The 22228-nt window shown below is 44.8% G+C and overlaps 1 protein-coding gene across 2 annotated transcripts in view; it reads right to left on the bottom strand.

The window, feature by feature from the left end:
- The window catches only part of SETBP1 (SET binding protein 1), a 323214-nt gene that overhangs the window by 98100 nt on the left and 202886 nt on the right, over positions 1-22228 (bottom strand). Inside the window, exons 1-2 of one of the 2 annotated variants that reach the window (XM_045020888.1) lie at positions 18467-18638; positions 18094-18168 (exon numbers count right to left, since the gene is read on the bottom strand). The exons of the other annotated variant lie outside the window; for it this stretch is intronic. Coding sequence (XP_044876823.1) covers positions 18094-18111 — 18 coding nt within the window. The 5' untranslated portion in view covers positions 18112-18168; positions 18467-18638. Of the gene's footprint in view, positions 1-18093; positions 18169-18466; positions 18639-22228 lie in introns of those variants that run through there. 2 annotated transcript variants of the gene reach the window in all.

Below are 22228 nucleotides of genomic sequence, written 5' to 3'. Positions count from 1 at the left end.
GATCACCGCCTGATCCTATTGTCCCTAATGTTTCAGCTTCAGTTTCCCCTGCTGGGTGAGCACCACAATCAAAGGGCATTGTGAACAAAGATAGAGCAACAACAAAAAACAAACAAAAAAACCCACAACAACCCCCCGCCTCCTCCCTGCAGTCTAGATAGCCCTGGGGACTGGAGCTTTCAGTGGGGATGACTGTGAACAGGGGTCTTCAGACAACAGCTGATGGCCATTTCTCATTGCATTTTATAGAATCCATTTCTTTGTACAACTGCCAGTACACAGTATACCGCAGCTTGGCTGTTGGCTTCAGCAGAGTTAATTGTAGCACTGAGAGCAGAATCTGGCCCATTCATGGGAATGGAAGATTTATTCGTATTTAGCTGTTGGTCTATCTGTATAATTTCTTCAGCAGGGCCTGCCCGTGTTTGCATTTTGCTCTTCATGAGGCCCCAAATCACAGCAATGTGGGAACTCCTTCCCTGTCCAGCAATTCTGAAACACATTGCCTGCCATCCTTTCTTGAGGGAGGAGGGGATAGGAATTTACTCTCGCAGTGTTGTCAACTCCCACGATTTTAGCACAAATGTCGTGATATTTAGAGACACTCTAAAAGCCCTAGCTCCTGGATGTGTGTGACTATGTGAAAAATCTCCGTTTTAATTTTTAAAACAGTAAGTTCCTAGTCCTCATGGCTGCAGAGACAAGATGGGAAAACGTAGCGTAAGTGCCCCCCAAAAGCTTAGAATGCAGAGGACAAAACTGAAATGAACTCCAAAGTGGTCTATTTTTAAAAAAAATCTCCTGATTTGTACTCCAATCTCATGATTTTTGAAGCCTGACTCACGATTTTTTAACACACGAGGTTGGCGATGCTGCATAGACCTGTGTCAGCAGCAAGTGACAACACACCCAGCGCCAGCTCAGCTGCTCTGCCGGGAGAATAAGGGAGGTGGCACGCCCACTTCCAACTTGCTCCATGCATGATCTGGAGGATGGCGTGGACAGCACCCCCGGCAAATTTGTAGATAATACCAAACTGGGAGGAGTGGTAGATACACTGGAGGATAGGGATAGGATACAGAGGGACCTAGACAAATTAGAGGATTGGGCCAAAAGAAACCTGATGAGGTTCAACAAGGACAAGTGCAGAGTCCTGCACTTAGGACGGAAGAATCTCATGCACTACTACAGACTAGGGACCGAATGGCTAGGCAGCAGTTCTGCAGAAAAGGACTTAGGGCTTACACTGGATGAGAAGCTGGATATGAGTCAACAGTGTGCCCTTGTTGCCAAGAAGGCTAACAGCATTTTGTACTGTATAAGTAGGAGCATTGCCAGTAGATCGAGGAACGTGATCATTCTCCTCTATTCGGCATTTGTGAGGCCTCATCTGGAGTACTGTGTCCAGTTTTGGGCCCCACACTACAAGAAGGAGGTGGAAAAATTGGAAAGAGTCCAGCGGAGGGCAACAAAAATGATTAGGGGACTGGAGCACATGAATTACGAGGAGAGGCTGAGGGAACTGGGATTGTTTAGTCTGCAGAAGAGAAGAATGAGGGGGGAATTGAAAGCTGCTTTCAACTACCTGAAAGGGGGTTCCAAAGAGGATGGATCTAGACTCAGTGGTAGCAGATGACAGAACAAGGAGTAATGGTCTCAAGTTGCAGTGGGGGAGGTTTAGGTTGGATATTAGGAAAAACTTTTTCACTAAGAGGGTGGTGAAGCACTGGAATGGGTTACTTTGGGAGGTGGTGGAATCTCCTTCCTTGGAGGTTTTTAAGGTCAGGCTTGACAAAGCCCTGGCTGGGATGATTTAGTTGGGGTTGGTCCTGCTTGGAGCAGGGGGTTGGATTAGATGACTTCCTGAGGTCCCTTCCAACCCTGATATTCTATGATTCTATGCTGCCCATTTACCGCTGCACACTCCGATCTGGGTAGCCTACACAGGCGCATATGGAATTTATCACCCCCTTTTACGCCTTTATGCTGGCATGCAGTCCAAGCCACAAGCTAACTGCTCAAAAGAGAGGGCCAGATTCTGCCAATCCACGAGAAGCTGTGCCGTATTTTGTCAGCATTAAGGGTGACAGAAACTGGTCCATAGGAAACCTTTACATTTAATTACTGAATACCTCACACTTTTAAAAAATAATTCCCCTTTCAAAACCTCCCCCTTAAATCCATGCATCACTTACTGTCCCAGAGCAGGAACAATAAGAGCAAGAAGAGATCCCAGTAACCGACTGCCCAAAAGCAAGCCCTTAGTAGAGATAATATAGGTTAAAAAATTGATAAAAAACACTAAAAGAAAACTTGGCTGCTAATATGTAAGGAGCCCCCTTTTCCAAATGCACCTTCTTGCAGAGGTAGCATGCATAAAGCTTGTCAAGACCCTGGCTCACAAATCAAAGTTAATACTATAACGCCCCCTCTTTAAATCATTCGCAGATCCATCTGTGTAATGGCTCCTCAAGTGTAATTCCCTATTAAGAGGCTTTATCTGGAGAGATAAGCAGCTGGTTCCCATGTCACTAATTGCTGTCTGCTGTGATTTTAAAACATCTGCACCATTGTGCTCTTCATTTTCATATTCTAATCACCCTGAAACTTGAAAAAGGTACATCATTGATTGTTTCTGTGGGTTAATTAGTACACAGTCTCCTTGTAGAGACAATTTAAAGGCAGTCAGAACCTCAATCAGCAAGTTTGTTTTAAAAATTAATAACATCGGCAGCGTCTGTGGGGACTGGCATCCACCGTGACATATCAGAGTTAGCTCTGGGGATATTCTGTCCTTTGTTACACTGTTTTTAGGACAGGGAGTGGGGAAGCTTTTCATAAATGAATGATGTAATTTAGAATCAGGGTCTTGGAAAGTGCTTGCTGTTATCTCACAGCCATCCGTGACTCCCCCTAGAAAATTAGTCTCAAGTGCCTAAGTCCCATTTTTAAAAGTCACTTCGGCCCTCAGGAGCCAAAGTCTCCTTGAAAGTCAGTGGGATCCGACTCCTAAGTGCTCAAGTCACTTTTGAAAATGGGACTTAGGTTCTTGAGAAAACGTTACCTTGAGGTTTTTAGAAGGGACCAGTGACTTTGGATGCCCTGAATTTTAGGTGCCCAACGTGAGGCATGATTTTCAGAACGTGCAGAGCAGCTGCCTTCTGAAAATAAGGCCCTTTTTTGGTTTCTTAAATTGGGCATCCAAAAATGGAGGCACCCAAAATCACTAGTCAGTTTCAAAAATCTTGGCCAGGGTTTCTGCATCATATAAAGCTAGCATGTAGGACAAAATAATATTGGATGACAGGAGTGAGGGGGCCACTTCTAAAGAAGGAGAAAACTGAGATCTCCAAGGTCAACAAAAGGCATAAATAAACCTGGCTCCTACCAATTCTTAAAGTTGAGACAGAGTAGTGTTGTCCTTTCTTCTCCCAAAGGGACAGCTGAAAATTGGCCACTTGAAGCACACAATCAAAGCAAAGTAAAATCCCCATCAGTCTCCTCTGAGATTCTGGCAGGCTGGAATCACTCTCCTAAAGCCTATGTCATGATGGCTTTATGGCCTATCGTATATCAATAAACAGGGGCTTGATGCACTCTGTTCAGTGGGAGGACTTCTCGGTGCACTGAACCTTAATAAAACATAGAGTGAGGCAGTAAACAAAAGGATTCAGGCTTCTGAAACGTACCATCAACTAACAACCACAACTACAAGGCCCCAAGCAAAGCAGAGCTCAGTTCGGACAAACGTAGCCACAACAAAAAGGGTTCTATCAAGGCAGAAAGGAATATAGACCTGGTATGCTATATATGCTGGAATAGAAAACAACAAAAGGATCTCAAAAGTACAAATGAGACCCTGACATGCCTGTGGGGAGCCTCACTGAAGCCAGCATAGATCTGATTGCAGGAGTCTTGTGTTCATTTTTTTTAAAGTTAGTTACACCATATTAATAAGCAAGTAGCTCATGCATTATTTCAAAGGAAAGGGATTTTCCAGAGTGATCGGAAAAGGTGCTCTCTCTCCACTCCCTTTCCTCCAAAAATCCTTATACTTTCAGTTACGTAAAACCAAATAAAAATGGCACTCTCAGGAGACAGGAGCTCTGATCTGTCACACTTTTTTTTAAGAGAAATTAACATGAAACTGCAGGGTGACTACTTGAGAGCCTGACACAGCATAGGGTTGGAGTGGGTTAATTAAGAGTAAAACATCACCTGCATCCATTCACAGAATGTGAGCTGGTATAAATTGGGAAGATTGCCACTGAAGTCAACGGGGTCCTTCCGGATTTACACTTAATGTAACTAAAAAGACAACGTAGCCCCTAAGTCTTTTTCTGCAACTACTCAGTTATAATCATTTTGATACATAGAAAGTAGGGCCCTATCAAATTCACGGCCATGAAAAAACACATCATGGGCGTGAAATCTGGTCTTTTGTGTGCTTTTGCCCTATGCTATGCAGATTTCATGGGGGAGACCAGCGTTTCTCAAATTGGGGGTCCTGACTCATAAGGGAGTTGCAGGGGTGTCACAAGGTTATTTTAGGGAGGGGGGTCACTGTACTGCCACCCTTATTTCTGTGCTGGCTTCAGAATTTGGCAGCAGGAGAGCGGCGGCTGGTGGCCAGGTGCCCAGCTCTGAAGGCAGTGCCCCGCCAGCAGCAGAGCAGAAGTAAGGGTGGCAATACCATACCAGGCCATCCTTACTTCTGCGCTGCTGCCTTCAGAGCTGGGCAGCTGGAGAGCGGCGGCTGCTGACTGAGGGTCCAGCTCTGCAGGCAGCAGCACAGAAGGGCGGCAGTACTATACCAGGCCATCCTTACTTCTGCGCTGCTGCTGGCAGCGGCTCTGCCTTCAGAGCTGGGCTCCCAGCCAGCACCCACCACTCTCCAGCTGCCTCCCTACAATAACCTTGCAACCCCTCCCCTCCCCTCCCCACGACTTCTTTTTTGGTCAGGCCCCCACAATTACAACACTGAAATTTCAGATTTAAATAGCTGAAATCATGAAATTTACAATTTTTAAAATACTATGACCGCGACATTGACCAAAATGGACTGTGAATTTGGTAGGGCCCTAATAGAGTGTGAAGGATGGACAGAAACTTGTTCCAGTTAGTTACTGTGCCATCATACTGTGGCCCATATCCCTGTTTATGTCACATCTGTGGTCGCAGTAAACTCCTATATTTCCCACCTCATGCTAGAAATATATATGGAGGAAAAAGGCAGAAGACTATTCTGAAAACAAAGAATAAAATAGGGACCTAAATAAAATATGTGATGTTGTAGGGGACTATGCATTTTAGATTGCAATTGTTCTGGTAAAACCTGCACACATCATTTATTCTTAAGAAAGGAGACAATAAACACTCTGGTCACATTGTTGCAAACTGTATTCTTTGGAACCTTGTTATTTTATTACTCTTTTAAATAAAGGCCATTATAATACAGGTATCTAGATTTCATTCACTTTGGAGATACAAGTTTTGGGCTTCACAAGTTTGCTAAGCACCGAGTCTGGGAAAAGTTTGAACAATGGGATTCTTCTGTCATCTCCAACAAAGAGCCCATCACCACTGACATAACAATGCCGTTTAAGTATCATGTTTAAGCATAACACAGTTTGGCTGATCAGTTTAGGCAGCTGTGAGAGAACAATCAGGCCCCTATCTAAGGTAGAGCACAATGATTCTAATACAGTTTTGCCATATTCATACTAGCAAGACAACTCTTGTTAGAATACTGCTTGGCCTCAAGCCAGTTTCACGATTCTTAAGCATATGTTACTCAAGTGAAGACAGGACTATCAGAGTTGAGCCTCCATGTGTTGCTAATCTGAATGCTTTCATTTAATCTATAAAAGGTGCTCTTCCCAACTAAAATGTAACACCAGGAGAATTACTAAGGCTTCATTATCTGTACAACACACCACAATACATTCAGAGGCAGTATGGCGCTGTGGGTAGAGTACTGGACTGCGACTTGGGAGACCTGCTGTCTATTCCTGGCTCTACTGTTGACAAATCATGTCCCATCTCTTGGCTTCTTTCTTATAACACCCTTTGTTTGTCTTTTCCACATAGACTGAAAGGTCTTTTGGCCAGTGACTGTCTCTTACTATGTATCTGTACAGTGTCTCGTTCAAAATTAAATGGCATTGTGACTCCAATCTAGGTGGGGCCTGAAGGCACTGCAGAAATGCAAGTCATAATATGTATCTCCAGGTTTTGTGCTGGTGTCCATAACTGGAATACGGGAGCCCCTTCCAGGGTAATAGATTGGTAGTGAGGTTCCTGGTGCACCTTCTGGAGTCTTCTACTCCTGTCCCTTCCATGCTTATAGGAAGTCTGCTTAGTGAGTTTCTTCTGTATTTCTGAAGAGCCGGGAGTATCTAATTTGTGCTGAGTCTTTTATCCTTCATTTGTTATATCAGAAATGACTGTCTTGCCCTGGATGCTTTTTGGGGGAGGTTGTAAATGCCTTTTCTAGTGACGCCAATGTTTCTTGCCACTAAAGTTACATAACTTGGTTATAAATTGAGTTCTTAAATGTCAAGGAGATGCTGAATTCACCTGAAAACTGGCATTTAGAAGAGCTCATAAAAGATGTGAGCTACAGTCACTTAGCTCATTGCTCTTTCGGCATGCACTTCATTTAGCAGTTACTGACCACCAGATTAATGCTGTCAGAGCACCTTAAATGGACCTAGGACCTAATGCACTGTACAGCTGGTATGGAAGCTTTAATAAAAAGAAAAATATTTATGTCAGAGGATCTGTGTGGTACAATCAGGTCAAAGCTTGTCAAGACACATGGTGGAGACCCACATGTGGGAAGAAAGCGCCTCTTTCCATCTCACTGCAGGAAGAGCTTGATCCTTCATTTAAGTCAATGGGGGTTTTCCCATTGATTTTGACTTGAGCAGGATAAAGCCCTGGAAGGACAGAAGAGACGGACCCAAATCTGTACCACACTAAACTTCCAACTAATCTGGATCCGAATTTTGTGACTTAAACCCACTTTTAATACCCTTCCCACATCCTTTCATTCTCTCTGGGAAGGATGGATCTCAGTGCCAGTGGTACAGTAATGCCCTAGGCTCTCTCACTGCAAAAGACATGAATTCATACTTAGTAGGGGGTCACAAGAGTCAAGATTCTGGCTCAGTTAAGTACCCAGTCAAAGCCACAAAGCCGGTGAATAATTCTGCAGGATTGGAAATCTATGCCCAGGAGAAGCCCCAGGCTAGAATAGCGAGTTGCATGTAATATAGATTTAAGGTGCTTCAGGATTTTCAAATTGAAAGGCACTGCATATGGGTAGGATGTGCATTTCAGGATGGAGAAGCGTTGGCAGAGCTGTGCTGGGAAAGTCTGCACAGCACCTTCCTGTGCTACGACCAGCCATCACTATTAATTCATTACCACTTTCAAGAAAAAAAAAATTAAAGCTGGGAAATCTGAGTTAACTAAACTACCAAGAATTACATTAAAACAAAAAGTAGTTTCCTGCCTCAAGGTAATTTTCTCTCCAAGCGTTCTATGTCACCGGCACTCTGCCATTGATGATGGAGGAGGATTGGACAAGGAGCCCATGTGCAGCATGCCAACCTGCGCATCGGCCAGAAGGGGGCATTAGAGAATGCTGTCGTCTTTTAAACACCTGCTGGCCCAAAGCAGATGCGCTGGGTTTGATTCTCTCCACTGCCCTGCGCCTTGTTCAGTCATTTGAACCTGCGTAAAGCGAGTAGTAAGTACTCCCATTCTCAGGGCCTGATTCACTGTAACTCTGAACCTTCTGTTGTCAATTACACCAGTCGCAGGTGTGCATAAAATGCTGCCATTCTAATTTGGGCAGGTATAAACGGCTAAAGACGGGGCAAGAAAGTGGAGAACATTTAGGATGACCAGACAGCAAGTGTGAAAAATCGAGATGGGGGTGGGGGGTAATAGGAGCCTATATAAGAAAAAGACCCCAAAATCGGGACTGTCCCTATAAAATCAGGACATCTGGTCACCCTAAGAACATTCCATGTGTCAGTATCTCTGCACTATGGTTTTTGCCATTGCATCAAGAAATTGGCTACCGTACATTTGTCCAGGCTATCAATACCTTTGGAGGGAAAAACTGACAACATAAAATTATTCTGTATAGATGCCAAGCAGGGTGATTATGGGATGACACCACTTTCTTGGAGCTTTGTTGCACCATTTCTGCACAACCTGTATCTCTGGTCTGATGCTCCTTCTGGCTCTCCCCACCCCATGCTCTAGCAAAATCACCTTTAATAATAAACCTCCTGCTTGAGTAGCAAGTTTTATTTAGTGCGCTATAAAAACAGTCATTTCTCAGGTCATAAAAGAAACTCAACCAGACTGCATCATTTTGCTGCAGAGAATTTTCTGGTGAGCGATTCTCTGCTCTATATGCAAGTCCCCTGCCCTGAGTGTTTATGTACCAAAATAAAATGCAATTTTCTGTATTTTATTAAGTATGAATCGGCATTAAAAATCCATTTTGGAGCTGAAACTGAGATTTAATTGGCCCTCGATTTTACATTTATTGCCTTATGAGAATGTATCCGACTGCTTCACAACAGCGGTGAAAATTAAAGTAGGGATTTATTATGGAGTAATGGTGTTATAGCAACATCTAGAGGTCTGGCCCAAGATTGGGGCTCATTGTTTTAGGCGCTGTCCATACATACACTGTCAAACCCTGCCCCAAAGAGTTGACACATAGGCTATGTCTACACTGCTGTAAGTCGACCTATGTGAATAACGTAGCTGGAGTTGACGTACCGTAGGTCGAGTTACTGCGGGGTCTACAACACGAGTGGTCGACAGGAGAAACTCTCCCGTCGACTTCCCTTACTCTTCTCGTCGGGGGTAGAGTACAGGGGTTGACTGGAGAGCGATCTGCTGTCAATTTGGCAGGTCTTCACCGGACCCGCTAAATCGACTACCAATGGCTCGATCTCAGAGCGTCGATCCCAGCCGTAGTGTAGACCTGCCCTCAGTATACACACAACAGGCAGTGGGTGGGAGGGGAAAACAGAGGCAGAGAGAGATTAAGTGATGTGCCCAAGTTCACGCAACAGGTCAGAAGCAGAGATAGGAATATAACCCAACTCTCCCAGCTGCCAGTCCAGCGCCTGACCCACAGGACTACACTAGAACAGATATATAGATGAGAACTTGGGTCATTTCACTTTGATCCAGTGCTGGAACTGGAGTCCAGGCCTGCGCAAAGTTTGTGGCTGTTCAGGACCAAACATACAAAATCCCCAAACTTCTCTGAAGCCTAGAACTGGACAATATTAATAAGAGACCACTGCTGCCATCCCCCCCAGGTAACCTCCAGCATCTTCTTATGCTAAGGTTCCAATCCTGAAAAGAGTTCTGTGGGGGCAACTCCCCTATATCCATGCCAAACCCCGTTGCCTTTTACACATGGGCAAGGGGCTACCTGAATGATCTCCTTGAAATTTCAGGGCCTTAGAATGATACCATGGCGGTTCCACCAGTGCAGAGAGGCAAATGTTGCATTTTTAATTGCCCTTAGTGTATTATGAGATTTAATACATTTCTTCTTTTGTTTGCTCCCACACACCTTGCCCATGCAGAATTCTTTCCCCACCCTATTACTAACATTATTTATTGAGTGCTGTCTGGGTACTTGATCCTGTACAGGAAAACACGGATACAAAAGATACAATCCGCGCTCCAAAATGCTCAGTGTGCAGTCTAAATCAAATACAGACAATAGACACTAAACATACCTGCCCCCTATTGAAAGAGTAAGGCTATACCATCTTCTTCTTACAAATGCAGCCTCGGCTGAAGGATTATCATTACTAGACTTTGCAGGGAGTGTGTGTTTTGAGGAGGCATCTAAATAGAAAAAGAGAGTTCCAAGTGTCAGGGACACTCATCAAAGAACGTATCAAAGAGAAGGTTAAGGGGTGATCAGTGTATAAATACCACATGGGGAACAGAACAGATAACAGATGGCTCTTCAATCTAGCAGACAAAGAACCAATGGCTGGAAGTCAAAGCTGGACAAATTCAGAGAAGAAATAAGATGTAAATTTTTAACAGTGAGGGTCATAGACTACTGGAACAATTTACCATGAGTTGTGGAGGATTCTCCCTCACTGGAAATGTTTAAATCAAGACTGGAGTTTTTCTAAGGGTGTGTCTACACTACCCACTAGATTGGCGGGTAGTGATCAATCTTCAGGGATCAATTTACCGTGTCTAGTGTAGATGTGATAAATAGATCCCCGATTGCTCTGCCGTCGACTCCTGTACTCCACCGCAGCGAGAGGCGGAAACAGAGTCGACGGGGGAACAGCGGTAGTCGACCCCAAACCGTGAGGACACGAGATAGCTGAAGTTGCGTATCTTAGGTCGATCGCCCGCTCCGCCCCCTCCCCCCCTAGTGTAGACCAGGTCTAAGAGATCTGCTGCTCAAGGTTCAACCACAGCTAGGTTGCCTAAGTCTTTTCCGGCTTTAATTTCTATACTGCTATGAATGTGGCTGAAATGGAATCAAACCAAATCTCCAGATTCAAACACCAACCAACTATAAGAAAGCTCAGATGGGGATCCAAACATCACAGCTGACCCTCTATATGTAGCAAAATCCAGGATTTGAACAATGCTGAGCTCTGGGGTTTCATTTGCTGAAGCTTGGGACCAGCTAGACTATTGGTAAAAAAAAAAAGTTATGCCATGATTGCTTTTAACAGATGCATTGTGTATGAAAAAAGACTATTTTTTAAAAATCAGCTTAGATTTCTTTATTCGGGATTTTGGCATAGTACAAAATACATTAGAAAGTCAAGTATAAAGCCAGTTTTTCCATTATACTGTGCTTGTATTAATATACAGTCTCTTTCCAAGCCGCAGCAAGAATATATATTCAGTGTCCAGACAGAAACGCCTTCTAAAACCCAGTGAAAATTCATCATCCTCAGTACACACGACCTTATCAGCAGTTGCGACAGGCAGACCCTCTGGAGTACGGAGGAAAGGGCAAAGCTGGAAAATCTGCACTTCTAAGTGCCAAAGCCTTTAGTTCAATGTGCTGCATTTGTAATTTTGCAGCTGCAGACTCCTGGGCTTGCTACAGATATCCAAGAGCTCAGGGTCCCCAAAACTTCCCCTGGCTACAGGTCTTTCTTTTACTGTGTCTTTGTTTTGTTGTTGTTTGTTTTTCATATGCAGGAATGTAGGGAACAGGTGGAAATGGATGTGGGTAACAGGATGTGCTGTGGGAACAACTGCAATTATATGGAGCAAACAGGACCACGGCTTCCTGTGACTCTTTTCTCTACATCTGACATGCGCTGCATTTACTCCTGTTGAAGAACTGAATGTGTTGAAAAGAAGCTCATTTTATTTTCTTAGTGGCAGTGACTTACAGGAAGATGTGTCCTTGCTCCATAAGGAATCACTGGTGTTGGTTACCTTTTGAAAAGATACCAACCCAACTAGACATCATATGCAACTGGGTAGTATCTATAATAATAATACCTAGTCTTCATACAGGTCTGTCGCATCTTACGCTGGGGTTATGTTCTGCAGTCAGCGCGTTAAGCAAAAATCACGTATAGTCAAAATTACATTGAGTGTAATGGCGGGCGGAATCGCCCGCACTTCAGGTACGGTATTAAAATTGTTATTTTTCTTTTTTTGTTTTTTGTTTTTGCCGACCACGTAAAGCTGAAATCGAGCATGTTAAATGTGTGTAAGAAGTGACAGACCTGTATAGTGCTTCTCAACAGTAGATCTCAAAGCACTTTACAACAGAGGCCAGTATCATTATCCTCATTATACAGATGGGAAACTGAGGCACAGAGATGGGAAAGTGACTTGCCTAAGCTCATCCAGCAGGAATAGACTCTAGATCTTCTAAGTCCCAATTTAGCGCTCAATCTACTGGGACACACTGGTCCCTAGGTACCAGACACATCATAGGGCATTATGTACTCTAGATGGAGCGTCCCACAAAGGACCAAACCCCTGTCTATCAAGGGATAGAACCCTAGGAATTCCACCTACACAGGGCATGAGTGTACTGCCTAAGATGTTATGTTAATTACAGCCCGTAGAGCCAACTAAGTGCCCACAGGTTTAAAGTGTGACAGTTTATTCTTGATGCTCAAATCAATGGCTAAAGGCTTTTTATGGGGAAAAGATTCAAAATTCTGCTTAGGGAATAAAATTCTATATATACTATTTTCCCATGGCAAGGAAGTTTTGCTGGTTTCAAAGTGACAACAAACGTTCACTGCAAAAATTATCTTTTTTTTGCCAGTGGGAGACATGAAAACAACACCCTACCCAAACAACCCACAAAAAACCCCCAACATTTTCCATGAACTGGCAAAAAATAATGAATTTTCATCAGTACTGAGAATTTTATTTTATTGCATCTCCAATTGGAAACACAGTTTTTCCAAACACAACAAACCTGGGCCCTGTTCCAAAGCCCAAAGCAATCAATGGAAAGGTCAGGCCCCAGTGAATTTTGTACCCATAAGAGGTGTCATTTTTATGCGGAGCACATGGAAGCCCTGCATGTATAATGCATATATTGAATGGTCAGTGGTAGCTCAATATTTCCCCACACTGACTGCACCAAAATGCCTTAGCCTTGACCTGGACGGATGGATAGCCCTTGGGGTGAGAGCACTGATCAGTGTCCAGGGTCTTTTGGTTGTTAATCTGCAGTGATCATCAGCAAAGGTACCATTAGTGCCCGATTTTTGTGTCAACACCAGTTGTGAGCCAGTTTTTTAAAGTCCTTTTACTAGATAGATGTGGCAGTGATGTGAATACAGTGGTAGTTGCAGCAGATGTGGGTTATTTTCTCTCTCCAATACACCAGGGGTATTTCATTTTATTTATATTTATTTATTGTAAAGCAAAAGAAAAATCCCGTCTGTTGAGTCTTCTACTCTCAAGCCAATTACAGTGGAGAAAGCTATTCAGCTATTCCACTTCTCATCAACCAAAGGACACAGTCACTGGCAAGTGAGTGACCTAATGTGTCTGCTACTCAAATTTCCAGCAACCTACAGTAACTTAAATTAGAACATGTGCAATATAATTAGATCTCCTTCCCTTACAGACTTGTCCTGCTTCTTCAGTTTGAAAAGAAGGGGACACTTCAGACATAGGCTATAGCTCAGCAATGCTGTCTGACTACTCACTGGGCTTTCACTTTGAGCTAGACAGGAAAAGGACTGTGATTAAAAGGAAGGCTTTGTACTTTTAGCTACTGCCCAACAGAAATAAGAGTTTTTAACTAGGAACCATGAAAGATAAATTCTAGTCTGGGTGGGGGAGACGGGTCTGAGCAGGATCCAAGTCCAACTTCTCCAAATGTCTGGGTTGTTTGGAACATAGTTGGCTGGTTTGGGTCCATCTCTGCTTAAAATTGGGATGGGGGAGGAGCGGGGGGGAAGGAGAGGGAGAGTGACACCATCTGAAAAATTACAAGTATCCACGCCCTCCCCCTGCACTGCTACAGGTTGGGGACCGACTGGCTAAGTGGTAGTCCTGCAGAAAAGGATCTGGGGATTACAGTGGATGAGAAGCTGGATATGAGTCAGCAGTGTGCCCTTCTTGCCAAGAAGGCTAACAGCATCTTGGGCTGCATTAGTAGGAGCATTGCCAGTAGATCGAGGGAAGTGATTATTCCCCTCTATTCAGCACTGGTGAGGCCACATCTGGAGTACTGTGTCCAGTTCTGGGCCCCCCACTACAGAAAGAACGTGGACAAAGTGGAGAGAGTCCAGCGGAGGGCAACAGAAATGATTAGGGGGGTGGGGCACATGACTTATGAGAAGAGGCTGAGGGAACTGGGCTTGTTTAGTCTGCAGAAGAGAAGAGTGAGGGGACAATTTGATAGCAGCCTTCAACTACTTGAAGGTGGGTTCCAAAGAGGATGGTGCTTGGCTGTTCTCAGTGGTGGCAGATGACAGAACAAGAAGCAATGGTCTCAAGTTGCAGTGAGGGAGGTCTAGGTTGCATATTAGGAAAAACTTTTTCACTAGTAGGGTGGTGAAGCACTGGAATGGGTTACCTAGGGAGGTGGTGGAATCTCCTTCCTTAGAGGTTTTTAAGGCCTGGCTTGACAAAGCCCTGGCTGGGATGATTTCGTTGTGGTTGGTCCTGCTTGAGCAGGGAGTTGGACTAGATGACCTCCTGAGGTCTCTTCCAATTCTAATCTTCTATGATTCTATGAAAAGTTTTGCTCATGTGTAGAATCAAACTGTGTGAACATTTGAAAATCTGTCTCCTCTTTGCCCAGCTCTGCACATCCAGTTTCAACGCCAAGTGAGAAAGGCTCAATACACATCTCCAAAAAACTGTCCTGAAACATTTCCACATTGTTTCATGACAGAGCCTCTGCTTGCCAGATTTTCAACCCTATTTTTCATACAAGATAGTTCTGAGATTCCTCCAGATCTCTGAATGGGACCCAAAGACTGAACATTTTGAGATTTTCCCACTGCCATCTCTTCTCTTTGAAAGAGGATTTTCATACCTGCACACTAAATCCAAAGCAAGGCAAAGTCTCATACTGAAGTGCCACTGCTTTTTGGGTAACACGCCACACAGCAAACAAGAACCCTGGTCTCCTTATTCCATTCTTACTCAAGCAAACACAGCGAACAGACCACAACCCACAATAAAAATTGGAACCAAACCTTTTATGAGGTTCAGAAATATGTGGTTAACCTTTATTTGCATTTGTCCCTTGCTATTCCAGGTTCCACAGCTATGTGTTTGAAAAGTATTTTCTATATATTGCACTAACTGGCCAATGTACCATAAATTAACAAACGGGAAGTGATTCTTCTGATGTTGCCACTGGATTGTATGGAAGGGAATGGAAGTCAGGTTAGAAAATCTGTTTTCTGTGACTCAAGAAGGTCACATAGGTCTCAGATAAGCCGCCACACTTTTATCCAGTCTTTAACCCAGTTGTCTGAGGTTCGCTCATGACTAAAACATACAGTCACATATATGTTGCAAACCACGAAGTACTATAGTTGACCACTGGGAAAATCTACTTAAACCTGCTGTATGTTAACAACCAAATCGCAGTGCCATCGATTGCCTCTGGGATTCTTTTGTTCCATCTTTTTCTGTAAGTTATTTCTGCCAGAAGCACCATTGCATCAGTAATTGCACACCTGGAAGCTTTATCTCAGTACCCACAAGTCATGCCCCTGAAAATGAGTGCCCTACTTAACATTCTCAGTCAAGTTACTTAAGCTGGGGGAGGGGGCAGTGGCTAAGGCATGGGGTGCTTTGATTAGGTTGGGTTCGAAGCAGCCATACTTACTACTCAGGTTTTGGCTTTTGATCATAATCCCTCCAGCTTGAAGGTTCAGTACAGGAAAACACCGTCATTACACACATTCCCAGGGACTGTTCAAGTCAAGGCAAGAGCCTTCTTTCGTGTTTCATCCCAAGCTGCTCATGCATCCTTCCTTTTATTTTATACATTTTGAAAAGCAGTGTGGCTTAGTGCCTTGGCTATGTGCGTAGGGTTCAGGAGATGTGAGTTCCATTCCTGGCTCTACCATGCACTTTGTGTGTGACCTGGGACATGTGGTTTGTACAGGTACGGTTTCTCGCTCACCTAGTACAATGGGGCCCCAGTCACGATGCAGGCCACTAGGCATTACTATCCTAATAATTATAGGGAGGTTTTTCAATTGTACAGGAGACAATTGGGAAGTAAGGGTGACCGTGTTGTTCCACGTGAAGCAGAAACAAGGGAGGAAATGATTCAAGTAGGCAAATTAAAGGAAAAGGCTGTGGGCGGAACTGACCCTCTGTCCAGGTAAAGTGAATAGCTGTAACATAGGAGCCTCTCTGCTTATGCTCTGACCTGGAGGCCTCGTATAATAATAAAACATGCAGTTAACAGGAACGCACTTCCAACAGAATAAGGGAAGCTGGTGTCTTGCTGACACTGACATCGATCTAAACGACAGGAATGTACTCTCTGATCCCACCAGGACAGCACCCACCGGAGCAGATCTTTCACTGGGCGTCTGATTGTCCAGTCAACATTCCCCCTTTGCCAGCGGACAAACAGCAAGGTCCGGTGCAGAAGTACCCCTGTGGGCAAACAGCAAAGGCTAATGAAGCTGTGCTCTCCCTTGGGGGGCAAGAGTAGATTTGGTATGAGGCAGGGCATAATTTAGATTGTAGCAACATCTGTCCTCAGCTGCCAGGCAGCACGGCCCAAAGCAGCGGTGCTCCCCACCCCAGGGGACAAGTTGCAAGGCCTAGCATTGCAATAGTATTAGGACAACTAGGTCTGGCCGAACAGCAGCGCAGCAGGTCATCACTCAGAGCAGCCCTGTGGGCAGGTGATTTGCTCAGTGCAGGCCACAGCAGAGAATGTGGGAGTGGCAGAAGAATAAACAAGAACTACACAAACCCTTCCACAATAAACCTCTTGGTCAATGTGTGATCCCTCGATCTGCTGGCAATGCTCCTACTAATGCAGCCCAAGATGCTGTTAGCCTTCTTGGCAACAAGGGCACACTGTTGACTCATATACACAATGACCTCTTGGTCACAAGTTTCTGTTCAGAATTTCTACCCAGGCTGCTGCAGCACTGCCAGTTTAATGCCTAACGATCTTGTGTTAGAACCAGCAGTGGCTTGGGGAACATACCCAAAACGCCATGACAGAATTCAAGTGAAAACCTGGAGGTTACTAAGGATACAGGCACACTTGTGGCGTAATTAAACAAACAACACACCCGCAAAACGCAGCCCTCGATTAATCAAATCCCTGACAGCTGTTTACTGAGGAGAAGGTGTGGACGGTTCACTTGTCTTGGATGGATTTCTGCCGGAATAAACACTACTGCTTTTGAAATGTCAAATCCCATTTTCTTGTCAAAAATATGCACTGAAACTATACACGCAGAGGGTGTCATTACTGTTGGCATGCTGCGGAGTGGGGACTCCATGTATGGAAAAGACTGAGCTGGAAGAATGTTTGGAAAATCAAGAGTTATTTTGCAACGGGGCATGACATCTCCCTGGGAGAAAACATACCCAGATTCTGCAGATGGAAAAGAGATGATGGTGGATTTCAACACCCTCCGATGGATCTAATTTGATCTGGAAACGTTCCCGTGTGGAGTAAAAATTAGAAGTTTAAGGCTCTTCTTTGAATCAGCCTGTATATTCAAATTGGAGGTGTAATTATTTGGTAAGACTTCTATAGTCTCAATCATAAAACAGAGTCTCTTGAATTCAAAAGGGCGATGCTTGTGAAAAGGAAACAGGTCAGATCCTTAGCTGGTATAAATCAGCAGAGCTCCATTGACTTCAAAAAGCTATGCCACTTTACACCATCTGAGGATTTGGCCATATTCCAATCTAACTTTACAGAACCATTTGGAGGTGAGATAGAATGTGTAGGAGCTGCTGGCAATGAATGCCACAAAAGTAGCCAAGTGCCAATACGTCCAGGAGTAGGGTCTGAGTCTCAGTCAATGGACTGTATTGTCAGCAATCGAAGAAGCTACCTGCTCTAACACAAGGAGTAAAGGTATGAAACTAAGGGGAAAAGTAGGCTTAATGTCAGGAAAAATACCCTGACAGTGAGCAGTATCAGGTCATAGAGAAATCTACAAAGGGAGAAGGAAACCCCTTGCTTTGGACATTGAAGACTAGGCAAAACACTAGAATGTACTGTACGGAACTCCTGCAGTGGCTGGGAGATAGATTACTGGATGATCTATTACAGGGGTTGGCAATCTTTCAGAAGTGCTGTGCCGAGTCTTCATTTATTCACTCTAATTTAAGGTTTCGTATGCCGGTAATACATTTTAACATTTTTAGAAGGTCTCTTTCTATAAATCTATAATATATAACTAAACTATTGTTGTATGTAGAGTAAATAAGGTTTTTAAAATGTTTAAGAAGCTTCATTTAAAATTAAATTAAAATGCAGAGTCCCCCGGGCAATGTGAGTGCCACTGAAAATCAGCTCACGTGCTGCCTTCGGCACCCGTGCCATAGGTTGCCTACCCCTGATCTTTTTTCCATCTTCCACTCCAGTGGATCTACAATAATCCCCGACTTTCTGCTGCTTTCAGAAGTTTACTGCTCATAAAGACAAGAAAACAAGGATGAACACTGCCCACCATTGGTGGAACAAGGATGAACACTGCCCACCATTGGTGGATTGCAATAATACGTTATATTGACTAGAGTTGCTGGGCCAGCCATTTTGGAATGGATCCAAGCCTGGCAGTGCCCATCTGACCTGGACAAGCTATAGCTGTCCTGCTGTTCATGCTCACTGCAACACAGACATAGTCAGATAAAAGGTGGTTGAATTCAGGCTAATTGATGTCTGTAGTGACAACCTGAACTCAACCTGAACTCAATTTATGCTTACCCCTACTATCATGACATTTGTCTCTTGAGCTCAGATCTCTTCCTAGTCTCCTCTTCTTGACTTGGCTTCTAGTTTAAAAACAAAACCACAACAACAAAACCCTCCAATCTCTGAGAGAGTCCTTGAGGAGGTTGGTTTGAAAGGATGCTCCATTTGCAGGTCAATAAATACCTTGCATTTCTATGGCACCATACAAGTAAGGATTGCAAAACACTTCAGAACCATTACTTAAGGCACACAACACCCCTGTGAGGTGGGTCACTATCCTGATCTCAGAATGGGGAAAACTCTGACTCAGGGAGATGAAGTGATTTGCCCAAGGACACACAGCATGGCAGTGACAGAGCTGGATTAAGAACCCGGATCTCCTAAATCCAAGTCTTGTGCTTTATTATGATCATTATGTACAGTCAAACCTCGCAATAACGCGCCCCGCCATAACGCGAAATCGCATATAACACGATCACAGGTTGGCTCCCCTTTAAGGTATAATACAGTACGGTACTGTACCAATGGTCCCCAACACCATGGCAGGGGAGAAAAGCTGCAGCCCTGCACCTGCCGGGGACACAGAACTCTGGGACTGTGGGCGCCGGTGCTCTCTGTCCCGGCAGGCGTGGGGCCATGGCTTCTCTCCTGCTTCAAGAGAAGCCGCGGCTCCCCGCCTGCCGGGGACAGAGAACTCTGGGGCTGCGGGCGCCGGTGCTCTCTGTCCCCGGCAGGCGCGGGGCCGCAGCTTCTCTCCGGCTTCAAGAGGAGCCACAGCTCCCTGCCTGCCGGGGACAGAGAGAACCGGCGTCCGCAGCCCCAGAGTTCTCTGACCCCGGTAGGCGGGGAGCCGTGGCTCCTCTCCGCTGCTGGGCACTAGGCGACGCACATCAATGCACCGCGTTGAGGACCACTGACAAACCCCGCTATACCGCGACCCCGCATTTAGCGCGATCGACATTTTTGGACCCCAAACATCGCGTTATAGCGGGGTTTCACTGTAGTTTGTTCCAATGATGAATCGCCCTCTTACAAATCTGGGTCTTATTGTCACTATACTTTTTCTGATTTCTGCTTCCATCCATGTAGTCTTGTCATGCCTGTCTCTGCTAGATAAAAGAGCCCTTTTATACTCAACATTTGCTCTCCATGAAGTCAAGCAATTCACCTCTCATTCTTCTTTTGGACATACTAAACAGATTGAGCTTTTTCAATGTCTCATTACAAGGCATCATCCCCATCACTCAATTATCAATCTTTTCTGTACCCTCTCCAATTTGTTTAACATAATATTCAAAATGTGGACACAATAACTGGATTCAAAATTCCAGCATCAGTCTCACCAATGCTGTATCACTTCCCGTTCCATACTCACTACTCTATCCAGCCAAGAATGGCTTTAACCTTTTTTACCACAGTTTCACATTGACAGATTATGCTGAGCAGCTCGTCCACTATGGCCCCGAAATCCTTTTCAGGGTCACAGCTTTCCAGCGGACTGTCCCCCATTCTGTAGGGTGCCGCCTGACTCCTTTGTTACTGGAAGGCGGGGTTGGCATGTGGCTTTATTAAAACCTAATTATTCAGTAAGTATTTTAGAACTAGCCCATTCGAGAGAGAATCATGAATTGCTCAAAGACAATGAATGGAGAAAAGCAGCAAGAGCAAACAAACACAGGTTTGGTTCTGGCTTATTTCCTTGGTCTTAAAAGAGAGTAACAAGGACCTGAGTCTCCTCCCTCACAATAGCCCCATGCTCACCCAATCAGATTTGAGACTCTGAGAATCAGAAAGCTGAGAGTTCTCACCAGCTGTCCCAGGTCACCACCGGAGGGAGTCACTCTTAGAGCACTATTCCAGCCACATGTCTTTGGGAGGGCCTCCCGCAATGAGAGTTGGAGCACAACTCCCCCGTCCCCCACTCCACATGCACAGACAGGTCCTGGTGGTGAAAGGAGAGCAGGGGAAAAGGACAAAGATGCAAGAGAAGAAGAGAAAGGAGAGAGAGACAGGAAAAGGGAAAACAAACAGGAGAAACCCCAATGTCCCCAGTGACTCTAAGGGACAAAGTCCTAGGTCGGAAATAAAATGCTGCCCCCACAATCTAGTGTTTTCCTTTCCTAAAAATCAGCCGGCACCCGATGGATCAGACTGAACAGGTTCCAAACCTTTCAGAGGCTCTTACCTTCTATACAGGGACATCTGTTTTCTGGCAAAATCAATAAATGAAAAGGAGTAAACTCCAAAGAGGGTCCTCCTTGCGCTCACGTACGTGAAAGTGAATTCTCTCAGTCATAGAATCATAGAATCTCAGGGTTGGAAGGGACCTCAGGAGGTCATCTAGTCCAACCCCCTGCTCAAAGCAGGACCAAACCCAACTAAATCATCCCAGCCAGGGCTTTGTCAAGCCTGACCTTAAAAACCTATAAGGAAGGAGATTCCACTACCTCCCTAGGTACCCATTCCAGTTCTTCAGCACCCTCCTAGTGAAAAAGTTTTTCCTAATCTCCAACCTAAACCTCCCCCTCTGCAACTTGAGACCATTACTCCTTGTTCTGTCATCTTCCACCACTGAGAACAGTCTAGATCCATCCTCTTTGGAACCCCCTTTCAGGTAGTTGAAAGCAGCTATCAAATCCCCCCTCATTCTTCTCTTCTGCAGACTAAACAATCCCAGTTCCCTCAGCCTCTCCTCATAAATCATGTGCTCCAGCCCCCTAATCATTTTTGTTGCCCTCCGCTGGACTCTCTCCAATTTGTCCACATCCTTCTTGTAGTGTGGGGCCCAAAACTGGACACAGTACTCCAAATGAGGCCTCACCAGTGCTGAGTAGAGGGGAATGATCACATCCCTCGATCTGCTGGAAATGCCCCTACTTATACAACCCAAAATGCCATTAGCCTTCTTGGCAACAAGGGCACACTGTTGACTCATATTCAGCTTTTCGTCCACCGTAACCCCTAGGTCCTTTTCTGCAGAACTGCTGCCCAGCCATTCGGTCCCTAGTCTGTAGCAGTGCATGGGATTCTTCCGTCCTAAGTGCAGGACTCTGCACTTGTCCTTGTTGAACCTCATCATATTTCTTTTGGCCCAATCTCTAATTTGTCTAGGTCCCTCTGTATCCTATCCCTACCCTCCAGCGTATCAACCACTCCTCCCAGTTTAGTGTCATCTGCAAACTTGCTAAGGGTGCAGTCCACACCATCCTCCAGATCGTTTATGAAGATATTGAATAAAACCAGGCCCCAGCACCGACCCTTGGGGCACTCCACTTGATACCGGCTGCCAACTAGACATGGAACCATTGATCACTACCCCGTTGAGCCCGACCATCTAACCAGTTTTCTATCCACCTTACCGTCCATTCATCCAGCCCATACTTCTTTAACTTGCTGGCAAGAATACTGTGGGAGACTGTATCAAAAGCTTTGCTAAAGTCCAGAAATAGCACATCCACTGCTTTCCCCTCATCCACAGAGCCGGTTATCTCATCATAGAAGGCAATTAGGTTAGTCAGGCATGACTTGCCCTTGGTGAATCCATGCTGACTGTTCCTGATCACTTTCCCCTCCTTTAAGTGGTTCAGGATTGATTCCTTGAGGACCTGTTCCATGATTTTTCCAGGGACTGAGGTGAGACTGACTGTTCTGTAGTTCCCTGGATCTTCCTTCTTCCCTATTTTAAAGATGGGCACTACATTAGCCTTTTTCCAGTCATCCAGGACCTCCCCCGATTGCTATGATTTTTCAAAGATAATGGCCAATGGCTCTGCA

This window comes from Mauremys mutica, chromosome 6, assembly GCF_020497125.1.
Source record: "Mauremys mutica isolate MM-2020 ecotype Southern chromosome 6, ASM2049712v1, whole genome shotgun sequence".
Lineage (NCBI taxonomy): Eukaryota > Metazoa > Chordata > Testudines > Geoemydidae > Mauremys > Mauremys mutica.
This window is presented reverse-complemented; position numbering and strand designations above follow the sequence as displayed.